Raw genomic sequence first — 19,494 nt, 5'->3', positions numbered from 1 at the left:
CCGAAAGCCCCAAACGGCTGCTGCTGCTACTGCGTACTCTAAGTCAATTTAGTCATGGTTGAGCACGCTTCTGCTCTGGTCCAACTCCCTCTGCCGCCTCTCGGTCTCGCCGGCCTGCCTGAGCACCTGGGCGTCTGTCATGGCACGCTGCCGGTCCAGCTGGGCTTGGAGCTTGCCTTTCTTTGGCTTGCTCTTTTGAAAACGGTCCTGCGGGGGGTGCACATCGTTAGCAGTCCCTGAAAGGTTGTTTTAATATTCCGCGCTCGCTCCTTGGAACCAAGCAGGCGGGACACCGGGTTCGCGCTGGGGCAAGTTACGGATACAGTACAATATACATACCTCGGCAGCAGTAGCAGCTCGCCTCTGCGCATCGTCGGCCGCCGCCGCCGCCGCCCCTGGCGCTGCTGCTGCCTGGCCGGCGCCGCTGCCGGCGCCACCACCGAGCGTCTGTGGGGGACCGCCGACTTTCCGGGGTCCTTGTTCGGCGGATGTGGGGACGGAGGCGGAGGTGCGTGCTGCCGGAGCGGCGCCGAGCCGGCGGCCGGGCTGCGCGAATGCGTCGCGCTCGCGCTCGGTGCTGCAGAGGTTGCCCATCGTCTGGGCCGAGTGGGATTGTTATTTGCTCCGGTTTGAGAGACGGATTCGGATTCGTGGTTTGTTGGTTCAACTTAGTGTAGTTGCCATGTGCATTGGATGCGTCGGCTCTGTTGAATGGCTGGTTGTGTGTCCTGTGTTGCCCCACCTCGGTGTCTCTTGGCTGTTTGATTCCCAAGCTGTGCTGTTGCATGAGCACAGTAGTTGCGGAGTCCGAACACTGTCACCGTCGGTAGGCGGACAGTGAAGGCTGAGAACCATAGATCAAATAGGTTCCTGACCTGAGTTACTCCGTAGGCGAGGCCTTCCTCTTGACGCCAGGCCATATGAATTCCTTCCCTAACCAGGTACCGACATGCAATGTGCGGATTATCGCGACCATCACTATGCTGACCTGTAGGTACTGTGTGTGCGCTTGTTTGTTCCAAACCAGGCACTAACTTGTGCCTGCTCAGCCTTCAACAAGCGCCGCAAAGCAGCCCTGCCGAGGTAAGACGACTCTGCGCATCAGGCCTCACAGTGCTCACTATCTATCATGATTCGTATAGGTAGTCTAATCCGAATATATCTTTTATATCTCACTGTCCACCGTGACCTAACTCATCGTACCACGGCTCGTCTGCCGTACGTACATGCGACTTAGCGCGCGCAGCGGCACGCAGTCGGAGACCAAGCCTTGGCCCCACATCCATCCGCGATTGGATGCACCGAAAGCGCAGATCTTTCGTCAGTTGGGTTGGTGATTCGGGGCCCCGTCAATGGGTTTCTTGTGACAGACTCGGTCGCACAATCGAGTTGTTGGAGTTGGGAGGCCTTTTTCCCCAGACTGAGCACGCCACATAACCGTTCCACGAGCCGAATTTCTGGATTTCGCCGCAGCGAGCGCTGTCGCACGCTGCAGAGCAGAAGCAGCCAGGGTTTCCGTCTCGGTGGGTGGTGTTCTCGCGCGCGCACTCCGCTCGGCCGTCAAGGTTCTCAAGCAACTGCAAAATAATATCATCGGCCGCGCTAGGCTTCTTGGCCCACAACCACTCACTTCAATCCCCTTCATCGATCGTCGGGAGACCGCTGAGAGACTCTCGCGCAAACAGAGCGGTCAAAGCTCCCCTGCCCGCTCGGATTTTTCCACTTTGGCCTTGCAGTGGCCGGCTGCCAAACTTGCAGGTCGCCCCGACGGCCGGCTCATGTTGCGCGCAGCAGTTGACAGCGGAAGTTCACGGTAACTACCCCGTAGCGGCATCCCAGGTTCGCGGCCCGGTGATCTGCATTCCGCCCGCCATCAGCCTGCCTGCCTGCTTGCCCGCCTGCCCGCCTGCTCGCCTGCCCGTCGAGCACTGCCATGGACAGCCCTTTCGAAGCCCCCGGTCGCTTTCCCACGGCCGTGGACGGCTTCCACAGGCATTCGCAGAGCACCAGCAGCCACCTCGGTCTTGATTTCTCGTCCATGATGCACCCGCAGCTGGGGTCTGGCCAACGCGCGCCGAGCGATGCCGCCCGACTGCCGAGCAGCGGTGACGGTGGCGCCGGCGCCGGCGTCGGCGCCCCATATGAATCACACGACGACCTCTGCGTCGACCGCTGCATGGGCGTGGGACTCTACAACGGCTCCCAGCAGTTCAACCACCGCGGTGGCCCGGGCTCGCTCCAAACCCGCCGGCCTCGCGACAGTTCCGTCTCCCGCTTCGACTTCCCGCTCGGCCTCAACGAGTGGTCAGTGCCTCCTCCCACGGACCCTTATCAGTCGTGGTTCAGCCAGCATCATCTCCCGGCGCCTGCCGTCCCCTGCAGTGACGAGGACTGCCAGTCCCTCGGCGACAGCTGCTGCGACAGCCAGTGCACCATGACCGGCAAGTGCACCAACATCGCCTGTGCCGACACCGAAGACGCCTGTACCGACCAGAACTGCCCCTCGCGTCCTTCTGTGTCTGTGCCCTCCTCCGAGGTGGTCAACGGTGCAGCCGCTCTCATCTCCATCAACCACTCCCCCGAGGAATCCCCTGACCACTTCGGCCTGCAACAGCCAGGTGAGGCACTTGTTCCCCTCCTCCTCCCCCCAAATCCGACGCTTGGAAGTCAACTTTGCTCATAGTCCAGCTCTAGTCATGGGTAGTCTGGACTTTGGTCTCACCGCCAACACCCCGCAGACCTTCTTGCTGCCTTCTGGATTCCTGCCAGGCCCACTCGGAAACATGGCCAACCACCTGCTGGTCGCCCACGGCGATGCCGGCCCATCCAACTGCACGAGACCGTGCCCTCTGGACGACCCCCAAAACTACCCCTTCTGCCACTTGCCCCTCTATAACAACCCTTCCACGTTTTCTCACTTCAACCCCGTTGGCTCCGACCTCGAGACGAACCCGAGTTTCGTTGAGTGCGGAGCCGAGATCCACGACCCTGAGTCTTTCTTGGCACACTTCAACTCTCAGCACCGGCCCTACTTTACGACTAGTGGCGTGCCCAACCTTGTACGTGCCTCGACCGAAGCCACCGAAGCCTCGCAGCCCGGCCGGCAGTCCATCCTCGCTTCCACTGAAGCCATGTCGCCCCCGGCTACGCCTCTCGACACGTCCGATTCTGGGAGATCGTCAGGGACGCCCTCCCCACTCACTCCGCTCTCGAATAGCGTCGAGATGACGGACGCTAAGCCTGAAGCCTCGCCCCATGTGCGCAGCACATCCGTCACCTCCTCTGCGGACCACTCTCTCGAGCTCGGCGCCGAGGAGGAACACCGGTGTCTCTGGCGTGACGAGGCCACCTCTGCTATCTGCGGGCAGATTTTCTCCGATGCCGAGGAGCTTTTTCGACACGCTTCGGAAGCCCACATTAAGCACGCGCCCAAGGGAGCACAGGGATTCCGTTGCGGCTGGAATGACTGTCCACGCAGCGAGCCTGGCGCCGCGGGATTTCCGCAGAGAAGCAAGATTGAGAGACACATGCAAACTCATATTGGCCGTAAGTCGCCCGATAAGCTCCTTTCGGCGTCCTGCTTGCTCCCTTCGCTGACACTCCTATCTCAGACAAGCCTCACATCTGCCCAACATGTAACAAAGGCTTCTCGGCGAAGCAAGCGCTCACTCAGCACATGTTTATCCATAGCAACGAGAAGCCTTTGGTGTGCAACATCTGTCAGAAAGCATTCAGATACCCCAGCGCTCTCAGTAAGTCCAGAATCCCCAAACATGGCCTCGTCTCCACGCAGGTTGCGTTCTGACATAACCTCTTCACCCCTAGCTATGCACCAGCGTGTCCATTCGGGTCTGAAGCCGCTAAAATGCCCTGTGTGTGGGAAAGGCTTCAGCGAGTCGTCCAACCTCTCCAAGCACAAGCGCACCCACGAGGTCAAGGGCCGCTTCATTTGCACCGTTCCCGGCTGCGACCGCAATTTCCACCGCCAGGACCAGCTACGGCGGCACATGAAAACGCACCAAAAGGAGCCGTCAGTGGCGAGCCGAGAGAGCACCCTGGAGCAGCTCCCGCAAACCTGATGTTTCTCTTGGGTTCTCGAGCCCTACTTGCTCACGAAATAGGGGGTTTCATGGCCGAGACTGCCGCCTGCTGCTATCATCGCGCTACAGCAGACCCAAGCAGCCGCCGGCGCCGTGGCCGAGGTGGCACTCTACGGGATGGATCCAGCGCAGCCGCGGAGGCCGATTGTCTTCCCTTGTCGGCAGAGCCGACAGCGCCCCCGCACAATCGCACAGTCACCACCTGTCTTGGCCGACTGGGTGGAGACCCGGTCCCCTCGGAGAACCGACGCACAGCGTCACCGATGCCGGGCGCAGAAGCATTAATTCTGGAGCGGCAAGGTGTTGTTGTATGAATAATGAGCCCTTGCCCTTGTCGCGTTTGGGGAGATGGATGTCCCGAGCCGCCGAGAAGGCCTTTTCAAAATACAGCTGAACCGGACGAGTTCAACAATGGGAGTTTCGGTTCAAGGGTCATGGGGAAGTCGCCTCTAGTGGGGTTTTGGCATGACTCCCCGTCTACATACGGGTTTTGTCGCGCGCTGGGAAAAGGAGAATTTATCTATACCCAGCATGCATGGTTTAGGCGCGTCTGTACGCGAGAAGCGCTACGCGCTCACTTAGCGAATTGATGTATGGCATTTCCTACACAGCGGTTGTTTATAAGTGAAGTGTGCTCACCGTCAGTGAGTTTCTTCCTTGATGAGGCAACTCTCAAGCTTGCCTAGCCGGCGAAGCGAAGACCAGCCCAAGCATAGAATGGAAGGTATTGTGCGCGTACTGCAAGGTGCGCAAGCATCAAGCTGGCCCTCGTCGATCGATAACCATCAACAACACAGCTAGGACTCGACTCGTGATAGGTGACAGCTCCATAAAAGCAGTCTTGAACCTTTATGTTTGCACAACACGTAACAGGCAGAGCAAGCACACAGTACCTAGGCAGCACAGACCGAAATAAGGGTGAACACCAAGCGCCAGCTCTCTCTCCGCCACAGCGGAGGCGGTAAAAGCACTCCTAATTAGATTAGCCCACACACATCCAGGCTGGTGGCATCCGTTTAGTGCCGCAGCAACGAATGTGAGCAGCAGATTGCTGCGATCCCAGTCTCCAAACATAGCCATAGGGGGGAGGGGACCTGGCCTGGGTGACTGACTGACGGCGATGGAGTATCCGTCAGGTATAACCCAGTGTGTGGAAGAGGCCTGCGGTTATTGCCTACCTACATAGGTAGGTACTTATACTGACGCTGTGCCTCCCCGCCAAGCATTCACCTTCGGGGTTCTCGTGTTTTGATGGACACTCTCTACAAAAGTGAACTTGTTTTCAATGCTTGGAACTAGGAAGGGAACTACCTGGTTTCTAGGTAGATGGAACGTTCAGGCCAAGACAGAGGTTGGGATTCATACCTATCCTCTGCTTTGCTGGATATGATGAAGAAGAAACCGAAGCATGGCAGCGGCAGACTTGTACAGTACGTAACGAGGTTGACATTCAACAGAGCCGAGTCAGGGTGAGGAGACAGCATGTTAGTGAATGATTCCCGCCATGTCCCGACTCCGTAAAGTTCCCCGCCGAGCCTGTTTGCGATGTCATGGCCCCGCACGTCGTGTTTCAACTGCACGATAGCTTAGTGTGCCAAGCATTGGACATTCCTGCCAAGAACGCGCCCTAGTGTACGGAATATTCGTACGGCGGCGCTCATTCGCACAGCTCTCCCGCTAAGCGATCGGCGGATCAACCACACTGCCGGATCAAGACGCGCATCCTGGTGGCTGACGCCCAGCTCGCTGCCTCTCCAATCACAGAGAAAGAACCCAGGGATTTCAGGTCCCGTGGGCAGCTAGCTGCCACGCGGTGAGCTTGCCACACCCCCTTCTGCCATGGGTGCGTGAAGTGTGTGGGCGACGACGGAGCAGAAAGCCCGAAGATCAGGAAACCGGCGGTGAGTGGAGGCAGGCCAACACGAGTCTCTTCCACTTGTCCTGCTTCTTTATTTCGTCACCATCGTCGCCATTCTCGACCTTGCGGCGGCGGGCCGTGGGACGTGGCCCTTTCGGGCGATTTTCTCCAGGTTTCGATCTTTGGCATCTGGACCACTGAGCGCGCTCCGCCTGGGTGGGCCAGAGTCGGTGACGGCCCCCCAGCTTCCAAACACCCCCGTCCCCCCCGGACAAGCGAAAGGCGGGTGCGCTAACGATGCTGCGCTAACGATGCTGCAGCGCACCAGATGGGGCAAGCCGCGTTCTGTCACACAAGTTCAAGGAAACACACCCCCGCCCCGAGGTGGGCTCGGCAGCTGGGGGACGTGCGCCGGCTCCGCACTGCTTATCCTGGAACTACTGCATGTGTGTAATCCGAACGGACTAATCCGTTCAGCAATACTGGGATCGTACTCGCCGGATGGCTCGGCACCCAGGGCCCAGACGGCGGGGTTTCGATGATGTCCTTCGTCAATGACGTATTGGCGGGTTTGGGATTCATGCAGGTGACGGACGGCGTTGATATGGGACTCGATAGGGATGGCGGCGACGGGATTCCTTCCTGGTAGTTGATGCCCTATCAGTGTTCATTTTCTTTTTGTTGTGGATTCATTCAGGAAACTAACGTCCTTTATGCGAGCAGCCAACATGTCGTGGTCTTGTTCGTGTTCGAAACCGAAGCGTTGTCCGTACAGGGTTTTGACGGCTGCGCCTGTTGCTGACGAGGTGGCTTTGTTGCGAACACGCAAGGATAACGTTACCAAGCTGGTTCTCAGCTGTCTCGCCACCCGGAGGAAAGCTTGGTATGGTGTGCAGCTAGAACGTGCTGATCAGATAACATCACACACCCCTCGTCTTGCCATTCCTATTCAGCCACGCCCCCATCATGGCCCGATTTGGTTCCCTTTCGCTATCTCAGTCCCTTCGTTGGTCCTGCGAGGTACCACACCTCTGCCACGTCGGCGTCCCGATCGGCCCCATTCGGTTGGAACCTGTCGTCAGGCACAAAGATCCCGGCATGCAGGTCCGGCTGCTTATAATATCCCATCCCTTTCCCAACGTAGCCGTCGGATGCCCAGCCCAGCCGTGACCTTAGTTCTCACTCTTACCAACAGAGCATGCCGAGACCTTGCTCCAACCATCAACGGTCGACCACCAACTAGACTGGACGGCCCCCCTCTTTTTCGAGAAGACTTAAACCCGCCATCAGGCCAGCGTGATGTTGTGCGGTATTCACTGCCCCAGCTCTCCCTCAAGCAACCACCACCCTCGCTTCCTCCGCAGCTTCCGGAGCCACAAGAACTTGAGGCAAGACCATCTCGGCAGCACCAGCACCTCCAGCAGCAGAAGCCAGGAGATGCATCATCACCGATACCAGCCCAGCGGCGCCAGCGCCAGCTCGCCGGCGCGCCCTTCGCTCGACTCGAGCCCGCGGCCATCGACCAGCAGCAGATCCGACGTCTCCATCGACTGGGATCCCTTGCGGCTTCACCCGCCCTCCCTCGCCCCGGGCCCGGTTCCACCCCTCCAGGACGCCTTCTCCGGAGAAACCTCCCGCGCCAGCAGACGGTACCATCACCACCACCAACCGCCGCATGAGCTCCGGCACACCCGCTCAAGCCACAACTTGCGCCATCAGACACGCTTATCACCACCACCACCCCTCTCCCACCGTCCACTGCACGGCAGCTTTCCCTCTTCCTCCCCCTCCCACAGCACAGTCATCTACGACGGCTTCGACTTCGGCCTCGGCAACGCGGCGGCGGCCACCGCCGCCCACCACCAGGCCACAGCCGCAGCCGCAGCCAAGGCCTGCTGCACAGCGCCCACCCCGCGCTCCATCACCACCACCGCCGGCGTGATGACGGCACCCCACCGCCGCGACCCCTCGCCCGCCCCAAGCGACGCCAGCAGCGAGTGCAGCCTCGCCCTGAGCGGCGGCGGCGGCGGCAGGAACGCGACCTCGCCATCGCTGGGCGGGCGGGGCGGGGGCAGCAGTGGGGATGACGACGACGGCGCGATGGGCCTGTACATGAGGGGGTTGGCACCGGCGCCGGGCCCCCGTCCCCGGCCGAGACCGCGTCCTCGCCCTGGATGGGAGGGGAGTGAGGTGGAGGACTTCATCCTGCGGGGCGGGTGGAAGAGGAGGGGGATTGTGTTTGTGGATGAGGACGGGTTGGAGGGGGAGGAGGAAGCGTTTGAGATTTGACGTCGTTCCTTTTTTTTTTTCCCTTTCCTTTCCTTTTTTTTCCCTTTGTTGTCCTCCGTTTAACTGTTTGTTGGCAAGCATTGCTTTGGCGTTGGCCTTGTGGCTCCCTGGGTTTACTTGGACGGGATGGGACGGCAGCTTCGGGACACTGGACGGACTGCATCTGGGCACTGGGGCATTCTTCTTTCTGGAGTCATGGGCGGATAACTAAGGGATACAACTACGATACCCGTTGGGCCTGGGGCGCTTTCAATGTTATTCTGGCAGTTGCATGTAGCACACCTCGTACTGTGTGCAAGACTTTCTGCTGGAAGGAGAGGCAGTGGGTTGCTGCCTGGCTTTGTCCTTCAGCATTACATATGTGCGGCTGCTCGCCGGCAAGACTGGCAAAACACTTGCACACTAGCACCCTCTCAATCTCTGATCTCCATGAGACGAAAGTTGCATCTCGGTTTCTGGTCTTGCCATGTCTCCAGCAGCTCTCTAGCTCGGCGGTTGGGGCGTGCGCTTGCACATTCCAGGCCCGGAAGCTTTGTTCCCTCCATGTGAACTGCGATGCTCGCAGCGGTACGCAGTCCTCCGGAGTTGTCAGTATTTCAGGTAGCTCCGTCTGGGGTTTCCAATCGGGTTAGCGATGTTTCATTGCTCCATAAAGTACCTTAGTGTACGGAATATTCCGTATTGATTCGCATTTGCCCTTCCTTACCCATATCCGGTAATCCGCCCCGCCATTCTTCCCATCCCTTGCGTCCCTTCCTCAGCTTGTCACCTCGCATCAGCCCGGCATGGTCGCGAAGTTGCAATTGTCGGTCACGCGTGACAACAAAGAAATTGCATCCAGCGACGGCTGACGGATTGCTTCCTTTTGGCAATATGTTGTCAGGACGGTCAGGTGCTGAGCTGACTCGGCTCAGTTCAATATCAGCACCAAATAATATTGCTTCGTTGAGACCCTCCTGTGTAGCCCTCTCCGTCCACGGCGCCGCTCGGAGGTAAGTCGGGATTCAGCTCGTTCTTCCGGTGGGCAGGAGCGATGAGAGCGATTGTTAAAGCTCCAACATTCCCTGCTTGGTACGGATTATTCACGCTGCCCGGCACATCCGGCCGCCCCCCACGAAGGTCGAGCTGATGATGAGCAGCGAGCAGCGAGCAGCGAGCCCCGAGACACGCAGCCAGGCACAGTCAGGCACAGCCGAGCCAAGCCGAGCTGGTTGGCAAGATGCTGACCCGGGCGGCGGTCAAGTGACCCTAATATTGGCCCGGGCTAAGCCTGTTCCTGTCTGCCATGCAGTCGCCCCCTCCTGCAGGTACGCAAACTATGGAAAGTACTGCAGATCTACAGTATTGTGCAGCTGCAAGCGCTACTGCACGACACACCAAATGCAGAACGCACACCAGCCAGGTCACAAAAAGGGAAAAGCAAAAAAGTGGAGACGAGAAAGTCTGGGCGCGGGCTGGGCGTCGATCAGTAGGCCCCCGGTCGCTGGGTCCACGCCGGTGCCGCGACGCCGACCACCGGTCTCCGGCCCGTCAGCACGGGCGTGCCGGCTCTGAGGCTCAGCGACGGGATGCGCGCGCCGCCGGGCTGCAAGGCCCAGAGCGCCACGGCGATGGTGTTGGTGCCGTGGTAATTGAGGATGCCCTCGGGCACGGGGACCGACGTCTGCGGGCCGATGTGGCTGATGTAGCGGCCGAATTCTGTCGCTGTCACGTCAGGGGTAAGGGGTTCAGAGCTTGGCATAACGCACTGGCCATGGTTTCCCCACTCCTGGATGTATATATACCACGCTCTGTTCAGTCTTTAGCTTTCCTTTGTACTGGAACAACGCACTCTCTTTGCATTCCGATGCTCTGCTACGATCCCACCGTTGCATCCACACCTCGCAGCTCGCTGTAGCGTGTCAGTCGCCGACGTGTCAGTATATCGCATTCCATCCTCGGGTGATACAGCGACGGAAAAAAGATCCAGATCAGGCACGCTGGGTTGGGGTGTGAGGCAGGTACCCGCTGCAGGACCCCTAATGCGGTGGTCTGTCTCGGGGGGGGGGGGGGGCGGCGGGGAACTCTGCGGTTGCATCTGCTTGAGACGAGACATGCATCACAGCAGCAAGAAGTGAAAGAGAAAATGAAAAGCATCCACTTACGAAACCCGTTCACCCACAACACCGCCCGATACCTGCCCTGCGCCCCCGTGGTGTCGATCGGCGGGAACTCAAAGCTTAACGGCACATCCCACTGCTCCCCGGGGATATCCAACTCCGCCTCCGCCCTCCAGAACCCCACCCCGGGCTCACCGATCCCCTTCATCGGACTACTCCCGGCCGTCCACCCCCCACTGCTCGTCGGCGCCCCGGGCAGATGGAACCCCTGCCTCTCGGCCCACAGCCCACCCTCATTCAACGGGCCCCTCGCCTTATCCACGTAGTCCTCGCCGCCCAAGTTCCCCGTCACCTTCCAGTCCACCGCCGGCGCGGCGCCGCCCCCGCCCATCGTGAAGTTGAACTGCAGGATCCCCCGCGGCGCCTTCATGTCGTCCCCGCCCACCAGCGCGTTCTGCGCGTTGCCCATGTTGTCCAGCAGCACCGTCAGCGCGTACGCCCGCCCGGGCACCAGCCGCACCGCGAACGTGTCGCGGTGCGACGACGCGCTGCTGTTGCCCGCCCAGCCGCCCAGGAACTCGTCGTCCAGCCACACCGCCGCCGCGTACGCCCGCCCCCCCTGCGTGTGCAGCGTCACCGCGCTCTCGCCCCCCGTCGCCGTGAAGTGGCCCCGGAACAGCAGCGCACCGCCCGCGTGGAAGGTGTAGTCCGACGCGTAGAGCGAGGTCGGCGTCTGCGGCGCCTGCAGGTACGTGTTGTTGGTGAAGGTGTGGTTGGCCGAGGGCCAGGCGGCGTCGGAGAAGGATGACTGCCGCTCCGGCAACGTGTCGATGTAGGACCATGCGACGGCCGACAGGTCCGGGAGGGTGATGCTGGGCGGGCTGTAGGCGATCTGGGCGAGCCAGTGGCCGTCGTCGTCGGCCCGGTGCGGCGTGGGCGTCGTGTTGATCACGAGGGAGGTCGCGGCCTGCGGCACGCCGATGAGCTCGAGCGTGGTCGTGCGGTTGAAGTCGCCGCGGATCGTGAGCGTGCCGTTGGCCAGCGCCGCCGACCGGATCAGGTAGCCGCCGTTGACGATCAGCGGCGGCTGCCCAGGCGTGTCGGCAACCCAGTAGTTGTACGCCGCGTTGCGGTCCACGAGGTAGATGTACGTGTTGCCCACGCGCACGAACTGCCTGTCGCCCGTCGTCGTCCACTGCGCGTACACGAACTGCCCCTCCAGCGAGGTCCTGACCTCCGGGCTGCGCGTCACCGTGGCCTGCAGGTCGGCGCCGCCGCGCTGCAGCAGCAGCTCGTGCGTCTCGCCCACGACGCCGCCGTAGAGCACCGCGACCGTCTGGCCGTTGTCGAACTTCTGCCACGTGAAGATCTCGGCCGTGCAGTAGACCAGCGTCATGGCCCCGACGGGGTAGTCGGTGACGTAGATCCGGCTGTCGCGCCCGGGCATCGTCAGCGCGCCGCCGAGGTGCGGGATCGTGACGGCCCCCTTGGACGCCGTCGGCAGCCGGAGCGTGAAGTTGACGGGGCTGGCGTCGCGGTAGGCCGTCTTGCGCGCGACGTAGAAGGACCCCTGCGGCCCGACCACGGCCGTCACCGTGATGTCCTCGTGGCCCGGGCTGTAGACGCCCGTCGTCGGCTTGAGGTCGGGCGTCGCCACCAGGTACCCCGGCGACACCTTGAAGAAGTTGGCTTGCAGCTTGATCTCCGAGTACTTCTCGCGCGTGAGCGTGCGGTCCTCGGCGATGGCCTGCCCTCCGCGTTATCGTTAGAGTCCATGTGCGGGTCCAACAAAAGGTTGGTTGCTGGGACCCATACGTACCGCTGCGTAGTCGTAGGAGGTATAGCCGCTATCGTAGCCCAGGTTTCCCCAGTTGGTGCCGCCGTACATCTGGTCGCGTCAGTGGTGCCTTTCATAGCACAGTTCTCTAACTCATATCATCTGTGGCCCACCCACCATGTAGAGGCTGAATATCTTGACGCCGGCGGCGAAGTTGTTCTTGTTGAATACGCGCGCCTGCTCGGCGTTGAACCTCTCCGCACAGCGGGCAAACCCGGTGCCGCCCCAGTAGTCGAGAACGCCTCCCTGGCAATGTTCAGCAGTGGTGTAAGAACTCGAGACGAAGGAGGCCCACGTACTTGGAACTACGCAGGTTAGCCACTCGCTCGATGCGGAATCGGGACTGAGCGATGGGGAAATTGCTCACATCCGGAATGGCATATGGCGTGGACGCGCTGACGTTGAGATGGTTGGCGTACTGCGTCTCCCGCAGAGCCCCCTTCTCCCACGCCATGTCGTCGCAGTCGGGGTCGAGGGGAGCCAGGTCGTGGCCGTAGATGTCGACCTGGCCCACGCCGGTCCCCGGCGCGTTGTGCCCGGCAGACCACGCGTCGTTGTTCATGAAGGGCACGACAACGCCCGCCCGGCGGGCCTGGTCTTCCACGTACTGCATGTAGCCCGGATCAGGGAAGTTGAACCCGATCAGGGTCCTCGAGACGCTGTCTCTCATCATCAGCTGCTGCTGCTCCTTGGAGCCGTATGTACGACCTCTTGCCGCGCACCTGTATTCGTTCTCGGGCTGGTACAGGATGACTTTCCCGCCGTTGTTGATCTGCGCCTTGGCGATGATGGCCCCGACGTTTGCCGCGTAGCTGCCGCGCGTTCACTCAGTCAGCCCCTTACCTCATGAGCCTCCTCGCCCTCGCGCACTCAACACACCCGCCCACCCATCGAACTCACTTATTCGTCGCCGCCAAGTAATCCGCATCTGACGTCCGCGGGTGGCCCCTGAGCCGCTGAATCCACCCGGGCAGCCCGCCGCCGGTAACCTCGCCATCTAAAGTAACACACCGCCACGCTGTCAGCCATCCCATCCAACAAACCTTCCCCCCTCCCCTCCCAAACAACAAATCCAAAACAACACAAAAGACAGGAAAAGAAGAAAGAAGAGGACATACTAATATACGGCCCCGGCCGCGCAACAAGCCACAGCCCAACCTCAGCCGCCGCCCGACAAAACGCGGCGACATCAAACACGCCCTCGGCGCGGACCTCGCCGGGCCGGCCCTCGAGCAGGGCCCAGGGGACGTAGAAGGAGACGGCGTTGAGCCCCGCCGCGCGCATCTTCTCGAGCACGTCCGACCAGAGCGCGGGCACGGGCAGGCGGAAGGGGTGGAACTCGCCGCCGAAGAGCATGGCGCGCTGGCCGAGCAGCACCAGCGTGGCGTTGTCCCACGTCGGCGGCGCGTAGGTCGCGTCCGCGCGCGGGGGGAGCTTTTCATTGCGGTTTTGGTTGGGGTTTGGCTCTGGGTTGGGCTGTGGGTTGGCGGATGGAGGAGTGGAGGGGCGGGAGATGAGGCGGGGGAGGATGGAGAGGGGGTTGAATTCAGAGGAGGGAAGGTGGGAAGAGGATGAGGAAGGGGAAGAGGACGACGAGGAGGAGAAGATGTGCCTGCACAGCACGACGGCCGTGGAGGTAAGCAGCAGCAGAGCTAGTCTCAGTCTCATGTTGACTGTGTCCTAGGGAATGGCACTCTTGGGGCAAAGCGAGAGACAGGAACGAGAGGACGAGAGACGGGGAGAAGAGTCCACAGAATGGACGACGGCGGACATGGTGGCAGTTCTAGTAGTAAAGTAGTTGCGCGGCGGCAAGGTCGCGGTAGGGAGCTCATGGTTTGCATTGCACATACAAAGGCTGGTGGAAGTGTTCCGTCAGGTGAAACGGATTCTGGACGAGCAGTGGGACTGAGCAATCACCAATCTCGCACACGACGAACTTTGGTCTGTCCTCCGTAACCTGGGACGCGGTCTCAAAGGTCATATCTGCCCTGTTTGATATTGTGCCCTGCTATGTTTGCCCCCGGGGCCGCCAGCGAGGCGTTGTGTAACACGACTGGGGCCGTGTTGGACACCAAACCGTGGCAATCCGAAGACTTACTTTTAGAAACACGGCTCGCCTCACAAAGAAAGTCACGCGAACCCCCTGTTAACCATCGCTCAGTCCTCAACCCTAACCGAACTGCGGCATGCCCCTTTCTCTTGCCCCAGCAACAACATTCTTGCGCGACACGGCCATTCAGTTTCGTGCGCCGGCACAAACGAAACTCTAAACACTCTAAGCCAGGGCACCAGACGAATGCCACCGTGGGAGTTGTTCGAGTATTGTGCTCGTGGAGCAGCCATTTGATGAGATGCTCGGTTCCCATCACCAAGGTAGGCGACAGCTTGTGCCTTGTGGGACGCCTGCTTGTGGGAGATCCGTGAGAGATTGAGCACCCTCGGTTGTGACTTGGCAAAGTCCCGCATTTCGGCCAGAGCTACCAGCTTCCCACCGTCGATGATGATCGATGAGAATCCTCGGTCCTTACACTTCGGGCGGTGAACCAGGCGCAGGGCGCAATGGAGGAAATCCGGTGTGGTCCCAACCGTAAAGAGCCGGCCTCTGCTTGTCTCCCGGATTGTCTGGATTACCCAAGCCTCTATGCGTCTCGCTCTTGCAAAGATGCTGTCGATAGAGCCGACATGAGCCATCGTCGCCGCTAAGATCCCGGGAGTTCCGGAGTCCTGTTCGCTGTATGCGCTGATGCCGAACCTGTAGGACACATTTCAGAGCTGACGGCGACGGTTCTTGTGGAACCATATGTTGATATCCAACTGTCAGGTACAAGCCCCGGTTAACGACGGAGCGTCACGCCGATGTCGAGCACCCAAGCCAACGTCCTCAGGTGGCCACTGCGATGGTGCAACCATATCCACCGGTTGCCCGTCCCGCTTCCAGACCCGGCCGTCCTTCATGACAAAGCTGACTTTCCTGAGCGCCTTGGCGTCCGTCCTCGGGTCGGCGTCCAGGGCAATTATATCCGCCCGGTTTCCCGGCTCCCAAAACCCAAACCTGAACCCGCAGGAGTCCCCGCCGCACGCCAGCCAGCCGTTGTAAGTGCCCGCTACCAGGGCATCCTCTACCGGCACACCGGCCTCTATCATGATCTCCATCTCCCTCACATTCAGCCCGTGGTTGAACACGCCCGTGTCGCCCCCGGCCGCCAACTTCACGCCCATGTCAGCGGCCTTCTTCACCGTCGTCTTGCACCACTCGAAGATCACCTGCCCGGCATAGTACGCCTCAGCAGTTGCCAGCGTCGGCACCCAGATCGTCCCGGCATCGCGCAGACGCTCGAGAAATGCGTCGCCGAGTCGCGCCGAGTCCTCGAACACATGCTCCACGCTCGTAACTCCGGCCTGCGCCGCCATCATGGCCGTCTCAGTCTCGCCACAGTGCGCCGCAACGGGCACATCAGCCCGCTTCGCTTCAGCCACGATCGCGCTCATCTCAAGCTCAGTGAACAGCAACAGCGCCGGATTCCGCCTCTTCTCCGGGGGGAACAGCACACTGCCGCCGGGGCCCGGCACGTCGGGCGGGAACCGCATCACCCGCTTCCGATAGTCGGCGTAGAACTTGATCACATCGGCGCCCTCGCCGACCCTCCTCCTCACGGCGGCCCGCACGCCGTCCACGCCGTCCGCGGTGTCAGCGGCGCGGGGCACGCTCAGCGCCAGCTCGCCGCCGCCGCCGCCGCCGCCGCTGCGGCGCGCGAAGCGGTTCTCGACGCGGATCTCGTACCCGCCCGAGCTCGCGATCGCCTCGGTGGCGACGAACATGCGCGGGCCGGGCGTCAGGCCGCGGTTGACGCAGTCGCGGAAGCTGGCGTCGGCGCTGCCCAGCGCCTCGGTCCCCAGGTCGCGGTAGGTCGTGTAGCCGGCGAGCAGGGCGGCGCGGGCGTGGTTGGTGGCGCGCACGACGCGCTCGACGGGCGACTGGAGGAGCATCTGCTGGCTGTGCGGCCGTTCTCTGCGAGGAGGGGGTGAAGGGGCGGTGAGCCGTAGGGAGGGGATGGGTGTAGGAGCTGCGGGTGGGGGGCCTTACTTGTCTGAGTGGAGGAAGATGTGCGTGTGGGAGTCAACCAGGCCGGGCAGCACGACTTTGCCGCGGAGGTCGATGTCGTTGGACCGGAAGGAGGGCGATGAGGTGCGGCGGTGGAGGGCCCTGATGGAGCCGGAACGGGGGTCAACCCCGATAGACACGTCGCAGACGAAGGCCTTCTTGAGGGGGTCAAAGAGGAGCGACGTGTGAACCATGAAGGTGCCATCGCTATCGTTGGAGGGCATGGTTGCCACTTCGAAGAGCGAGGGCGCGGCCGAGTCGGCGGCGGTCTCGGGGGGCGTCGGGGCATTGCTGGTGTCTTCGTCCACCAGGCAGAAGGAGGAACGGTTGGAAGTCATGGTGCGGAAATGGCAATGCTGTTGATCTGGAAGGGGAGGGTTATAGAGGGAGGTACGCTTGACTGGGCCTGATGAGCGCAGGTTGGGAGGGTTCCAAGGCAGAAGCGGAAAGCGGAAACAGGCAGCTTTTCATACGTATTCATATTTAACTATACCCAAGGAAGGTGCAATTGAAGCCCTGGTTCGGCAACCATCCATTTGATCTGGGTCGCCGCTGCTCTTGGCTCGGCGACATGCACCTTGATGGCCCGGGTCGCTGCCGTGTGACCGAGCAAGCAATCAGTCCAGAAGTACAAAGTAATTCGGTAAATCAACGAAGAGCCGTCAAGTCCAAGACATCAAAAACCTTCGAGTAGAATCCAGAAAGAAAAGACCTTCTTTTCCGACTGGATTTCCCCTCACGGCATTACCAAGCACAGGTTTGTAGTGTACATACCCAGTAGACCGCTTCCCTCCATCTCTCATATGGCCCCCAATCCTCCTCTCGGACAGCTAACCAATCAGGTAACTTTCCAGCTGAAGTTCCCCTTTTTGGAAGGGCCGACTGGGATGGGATGGTCGAAGGACGGATATGTGGTCAGGTACCGCAGTATGCTTGTTACATGCACATGAGCATCTGCCTATTCAGTATGAGGGGAGCTTGGCATGCAGTAAAACCCTGTTTGGGAGCTTCACTACCGAAATTTTTGATTAGCGTAATTCGTATTCCGTCTGCCCTGCCTGGCTGACGTCACGGTGGCTTCAGCGGACGATGCCAAGCTTGCAGGGGACCTTGCTGCCGGAATAAGCCGTAAAGCTCCCAACCTCAGCTCTGCATTCTGCGGTGGAATGTGTAGAAAGCGAGGAGCATCCCCAGACTCCAGCTCTTGATATCGTCGAAGTTCTAAGTTCAAGCGACACTTGGAGGCCGAAATCTGCAACAATGTTCCGATTTGTACGTATTAAACTGCGTGGCTGCCCAGAATGACGTGCGAATTGACGCTTGACAGTGCGTGTATGAAATTGCGAAGCTAACAGTCACGCGCAGCACAAACCGCTCGACATCATCACGCTCTTCCACAAGGCGAGCTCGCCCGCATCGATGCGTCTCGCCGCCGCGCTGAGGCAGGCGTCGGCCGCCGCCTCGGAGACGTCGACCGAGGACCAGGCCAGCGACCACTCGGCCCAGAGCGAGGCCGAGCGCCGCCCGGAGTTCAAGCTCGAGATCACCGAGAACCCGCCGACGCCGGACCAGCTGCGGACAATCCTCGAGTACGCCGGCAGGCACCGCATCTCCAGCATCGTCAAGGGCGCCACCGACGAGCGGGAGGCCATGAGGAAGTTCCACGAGAATGTCGAGAACTTCCAGCGCCCCGTGGTATGCCTCTCTCTCTTTTTCTTTTTCTTTTCTTTTTCTTTTCTTTATTTTTTTTTCTTTCTTGCTTTCTTCATTCTCCTTTTTTTTGTGACTTTCTATGCCCCCACCGACTGGCTGCAGCTGGAGCAGCATGGCTGACAAACACCACGCAGGTCGTGGACTGGAACAATGGCAGGGCGCAGGCAGGGGAGAACGAGTCCGAAATCCTCAAGATGATCAACGCGCTGCCCAAGTAGGGCCGCGCTGTGAGCATCGGGTGGATGCTGGATAGTCTCTCCATTTTCTTTGTGCCGGCTCATGCTTCCGGCATTCATGCAGGAAAAGAACTTGATCCCCCGGCCATGTCCGCCTTTCTCCGCTCTTCATTGTATGTACCATTTCCCCATGCATCAGCAGCGGATGTGCCGTCTTTTTCTAGAGTGTCTTAGACTTGCTTTTGATCTTCTGTCCGGCTGCATGTGGTGAATGTCGAGCAAGGGAATTTTGATCTCTCGTGATGCTGGCGATGACGTGTTGCAGTGCGATCCGCCTGTCGTTCTTCTTGCACCTTATGCTAGGTGTGTGCAAGTGCAAGAGTTGGGTGCTCTGGTTTGCATGTGCTCGCTGCTGGGCCTTTCCCAGGGGGGTTGCAGCAAGTAAACAAAATCATTCCGTCCCATGTCTGGAAGTTCACCGTTTCCCTTCCCGCGCTCATGTGCATGTGCTGCCGCCCGCTCTGCTTCCTCTTCCTCTTCCTCTTTCTGCTTCCACTTCCTTTCCCACTTCCGCCTCCTCTTCTCGTGCCTGAATTCTTCTTCGGTTTTCCCACATCCAGGTCGAGAACCCTTTTCAACCCCCACCGCATGCTCTTCTTCCTCTCTTCCCATCGTCTGCTTCTGCTTCCTCTTCCGCTTCCTCTTCTCGTGCCTGACTTCTTCATCGGTCCTGGCACATCCAGATTCAAAACTCTTCTCAACTCCCAGCACCCGTTCTTCTCCCATTCTTTCCCATCTTCTGCTTCCGCATCCTCTTCTTGACTTCATTGGCTTTCCCACATCTAAACTCAAAAAACCCTTCCCAACGCCCGCCACCACACTTCCTCGTTTCACACGCACTTTCTTTCTTCCCATCTTCCTGGCCTTCCCAGTCTTCCGCGATCGCTCGCACACACCTACTCAAGTGTGCTTTAAAGCCAGCAAATCTCCTCTCTATCCTGCTCCGAGCCGCCAATCTCTTCACCATCGGCTTTGAGCACGACAACCGACCTTCTTTTGGCATCTGCTTGGTCTTTTCGCCAGGCTGGTGATTCATTCGTACATCCCAGCCGGTGTATTTGCCCTCGCTGCCCTCGCACTCGAGCGACCATTCTGAAGTCGCTCCCAAACCCTCACTCTATCTCCCGTTTCCACTCACAGCCAGCTGCGCGCAAAGTAAGTTCGGAACGAAAATAGACCATCTCAAGCCGCGCGCGATCTGGCGCCCGGTGTTCTTGCCGCAGCGACTTTGTCGACTGACATGATGTTTGCAGCAGGACA

At 60.1% G+C, this 19,494-nt stretch overlaps 7 protein-coding genes across 7 annotated transcripts; 3 read left to right on the top strand and 4 right to left on the bottom strand.

The window, feature by feature from the left end:
• Nucleotides 1–48: 48 nt before the first annotated feature.
• Nucleotides 49–594, bottom strand: THITE_153184 (uncharacterized protein; the record flags this gene model as incomplete). Its single annotated transcript, XM_003651608.1, has 2 exons — nt 49–207; nt 340–594. 2 exons carry the CDS (start codon nt 592–594, stop codon nt 49–51), a joined length of 414 nt encoding a protein of 137 aa, XP_003651656.1.
• Nucleotides 595–1,789: 1,195 nt separating this feature from the next.
• THITE_2112186 (uncharacterized protein) lies at nt 1,790–4,248 on the top strand. Its single transcript, XM_003651607.1, has 4 exons — nt 1,790–2,618; nt 2,695–3,546; nt 3,612–3,752; nt 3,826–4,248. The coding sequence occupies exons 1-4, from the start codon at nt 1,934–1,936 to the stop codon at nt 4,077–4,079; spliced, it is 1,932 nt and encodes a 643-aa protein (XP_003651655.1). The 5' UTR covers nt 1,790–1,933; the 3' UTR covers nt 4,080–4,248.
• Nucleotides 4,249–7,257: 3,009 nt separating this feature from the next.
• On the top strand, nt 7,258–8,247 carry THITE_153186 (uncharacterized protein; the record flags this gene model as incomplete). The annotated part of the gene is made up of 1 exon (XM_003651606.1): nt 7,258–8,247. The coding sequence occupies one exon, from the start codon at nt 7,258–7,260 to the stop codon at nt 8,245–8,247; it is 990 nt and encodes a 329-aa protein (XP_003651654.1).
• Nucleotides 8,248–9,712: 1,465 nt separating this feature from the next.
• THITE_2045005 (glycoside hydrolase family 35 protein) lies at nt 9,713–13,851 on the bottom strand (the record flags this gene model as incomplete). Its single annotated transcript, XM_003651605.1, has 8 exons — nt 9,713–9,945; nt 10,392–12,093; nt 12,166–12,234; nt 12,301–12,429; nt 12,551–12,842; nt 12,906–12,995; nt 13,084–13,180; nt 13,302–13,851. The coding sequence occupies 8 exons, from the start codon at nt 13,849–13,851 to the stop codon at nt 9,713–9,715; spliced, it is 3,162 nt and encodes a 1,053-aa protein (XP_003651653.1).
• A 942-nt stretch (nt 13,852–14,793) lies between these two features.
• On the bottom strand, nt 14,794–16,509 carry THITE_2076533 (uncharacterized protein; the record flags this gene model as incomplete). The annotated part of the gene is made up of 2 exons (XM_003651604.1): nt 14,794–16,177; nt 16,268–16,509. The coding sequence occupies 2 exons, from the start codon at nt 16,507–16,509 to the stop codon at nt 15,001–15,003; spliced, it is 1,419 nt and encodes a 472-aa protein (XP_003651652.1). The 3' UTR covers nt 14,794–15,000.
• Nucleotides 16,510–17,503: 994 nt separating this feature from the next.
• On the top strand, nt 17,504–18,466 carry THITE_2112181 (uncharacterized protein). Its single transcript, XM_003651603.1, has 3 exons — nt 17,504–17,557; nt 17,651–17,980; nt 18,133–18,466. The coding sequence occupies exons 1-3, from the start codon at nt 17,546–17,548 to the stop codon at nt 18,214–18,216; spliced, it is 426 nt and encodes a 141-aa protein (XP_003651651.1). The 5' UTR covers nt 17,504–17,545; the 3' UTR covers nt 18,217–18,466.
• THITE_2112180 (uncharacterized protein) lies at nt 18,467–19,490 on the bottom strand. The gene has a single exon (XM_003651602.1). It carries the CDS (start codon nt 18,958–18,960, stop codon nt 18,529–18,531), a length of 432 nt encoding a protein of 143 aa, XP_003651650.1. The 5' UTR covers nt 18,961–19,490; the 3' UTR covers nt 18,467–18,528.
• Between the last annotated feature and the right edge of the window lie 4 nt (nt 19,491–19,494).

This window comes from Thermothielavioides terrestris, chromosome 2 (genome assembly GCF_000226115.1).
Source record: "Thermothielavioides terrestris NRRL 8126 chromosome 2, complete sequence".
Lineage (NCBI taxonomy): Eukaryota > Fungi > Ascomycota > Sordariomycetes > Sordariales > Chaetomiaceae > Thermothielavioides > Thermothielavioides terrestris.
Note: the sequence above shows the minus strand (reverse complement) of the source record. Positions and strands in the feature narration are given on the sequence as shown.

Excerpts from the sequence above, each read along its gene's own strand:
- THITE_2112186 (XM_003651607.1), top strand. The coding sequence starts at position 1,934 with ATGGACAGCCCTTTCGAAGCCCCCGGTCGCTTTCCCACGGCCGTGGAC. Across the intron at positions 2,619-2,694 it reads CTTCGGCCTGCAACAGCCAG|TCATGGGTAGTCTGGACTTT; the intron begins GTGAGGCACTTG and ends GTCCAGCTCTAG. Across the intron at positions 3,547-3,611 it reads CATGCAAACTCATATTGGCC|ACAAGCCTCACATCTGCCCA; the intron begins GTAAGTCGCCCG and ends CTCCTATCTCAG.
- THITE_2112180 (XM_003651602.1), bottom strand. The coding sequence starts at position 18,960 with ATGGGAGAAGAACGGGTGCTGGGAGTTGAGAAGAGTTTTGAATCTGGA.
- THITE_2112181 (XM_003651603.1), top strand. Across the intron at positions 17,981-18,132 it reads AGAACTTCCAGCGCCCCGTG|GTCGTGGACTGGAACAATGG; the intron begins GTATGCCTCTCT and ends AACACCACGCAG.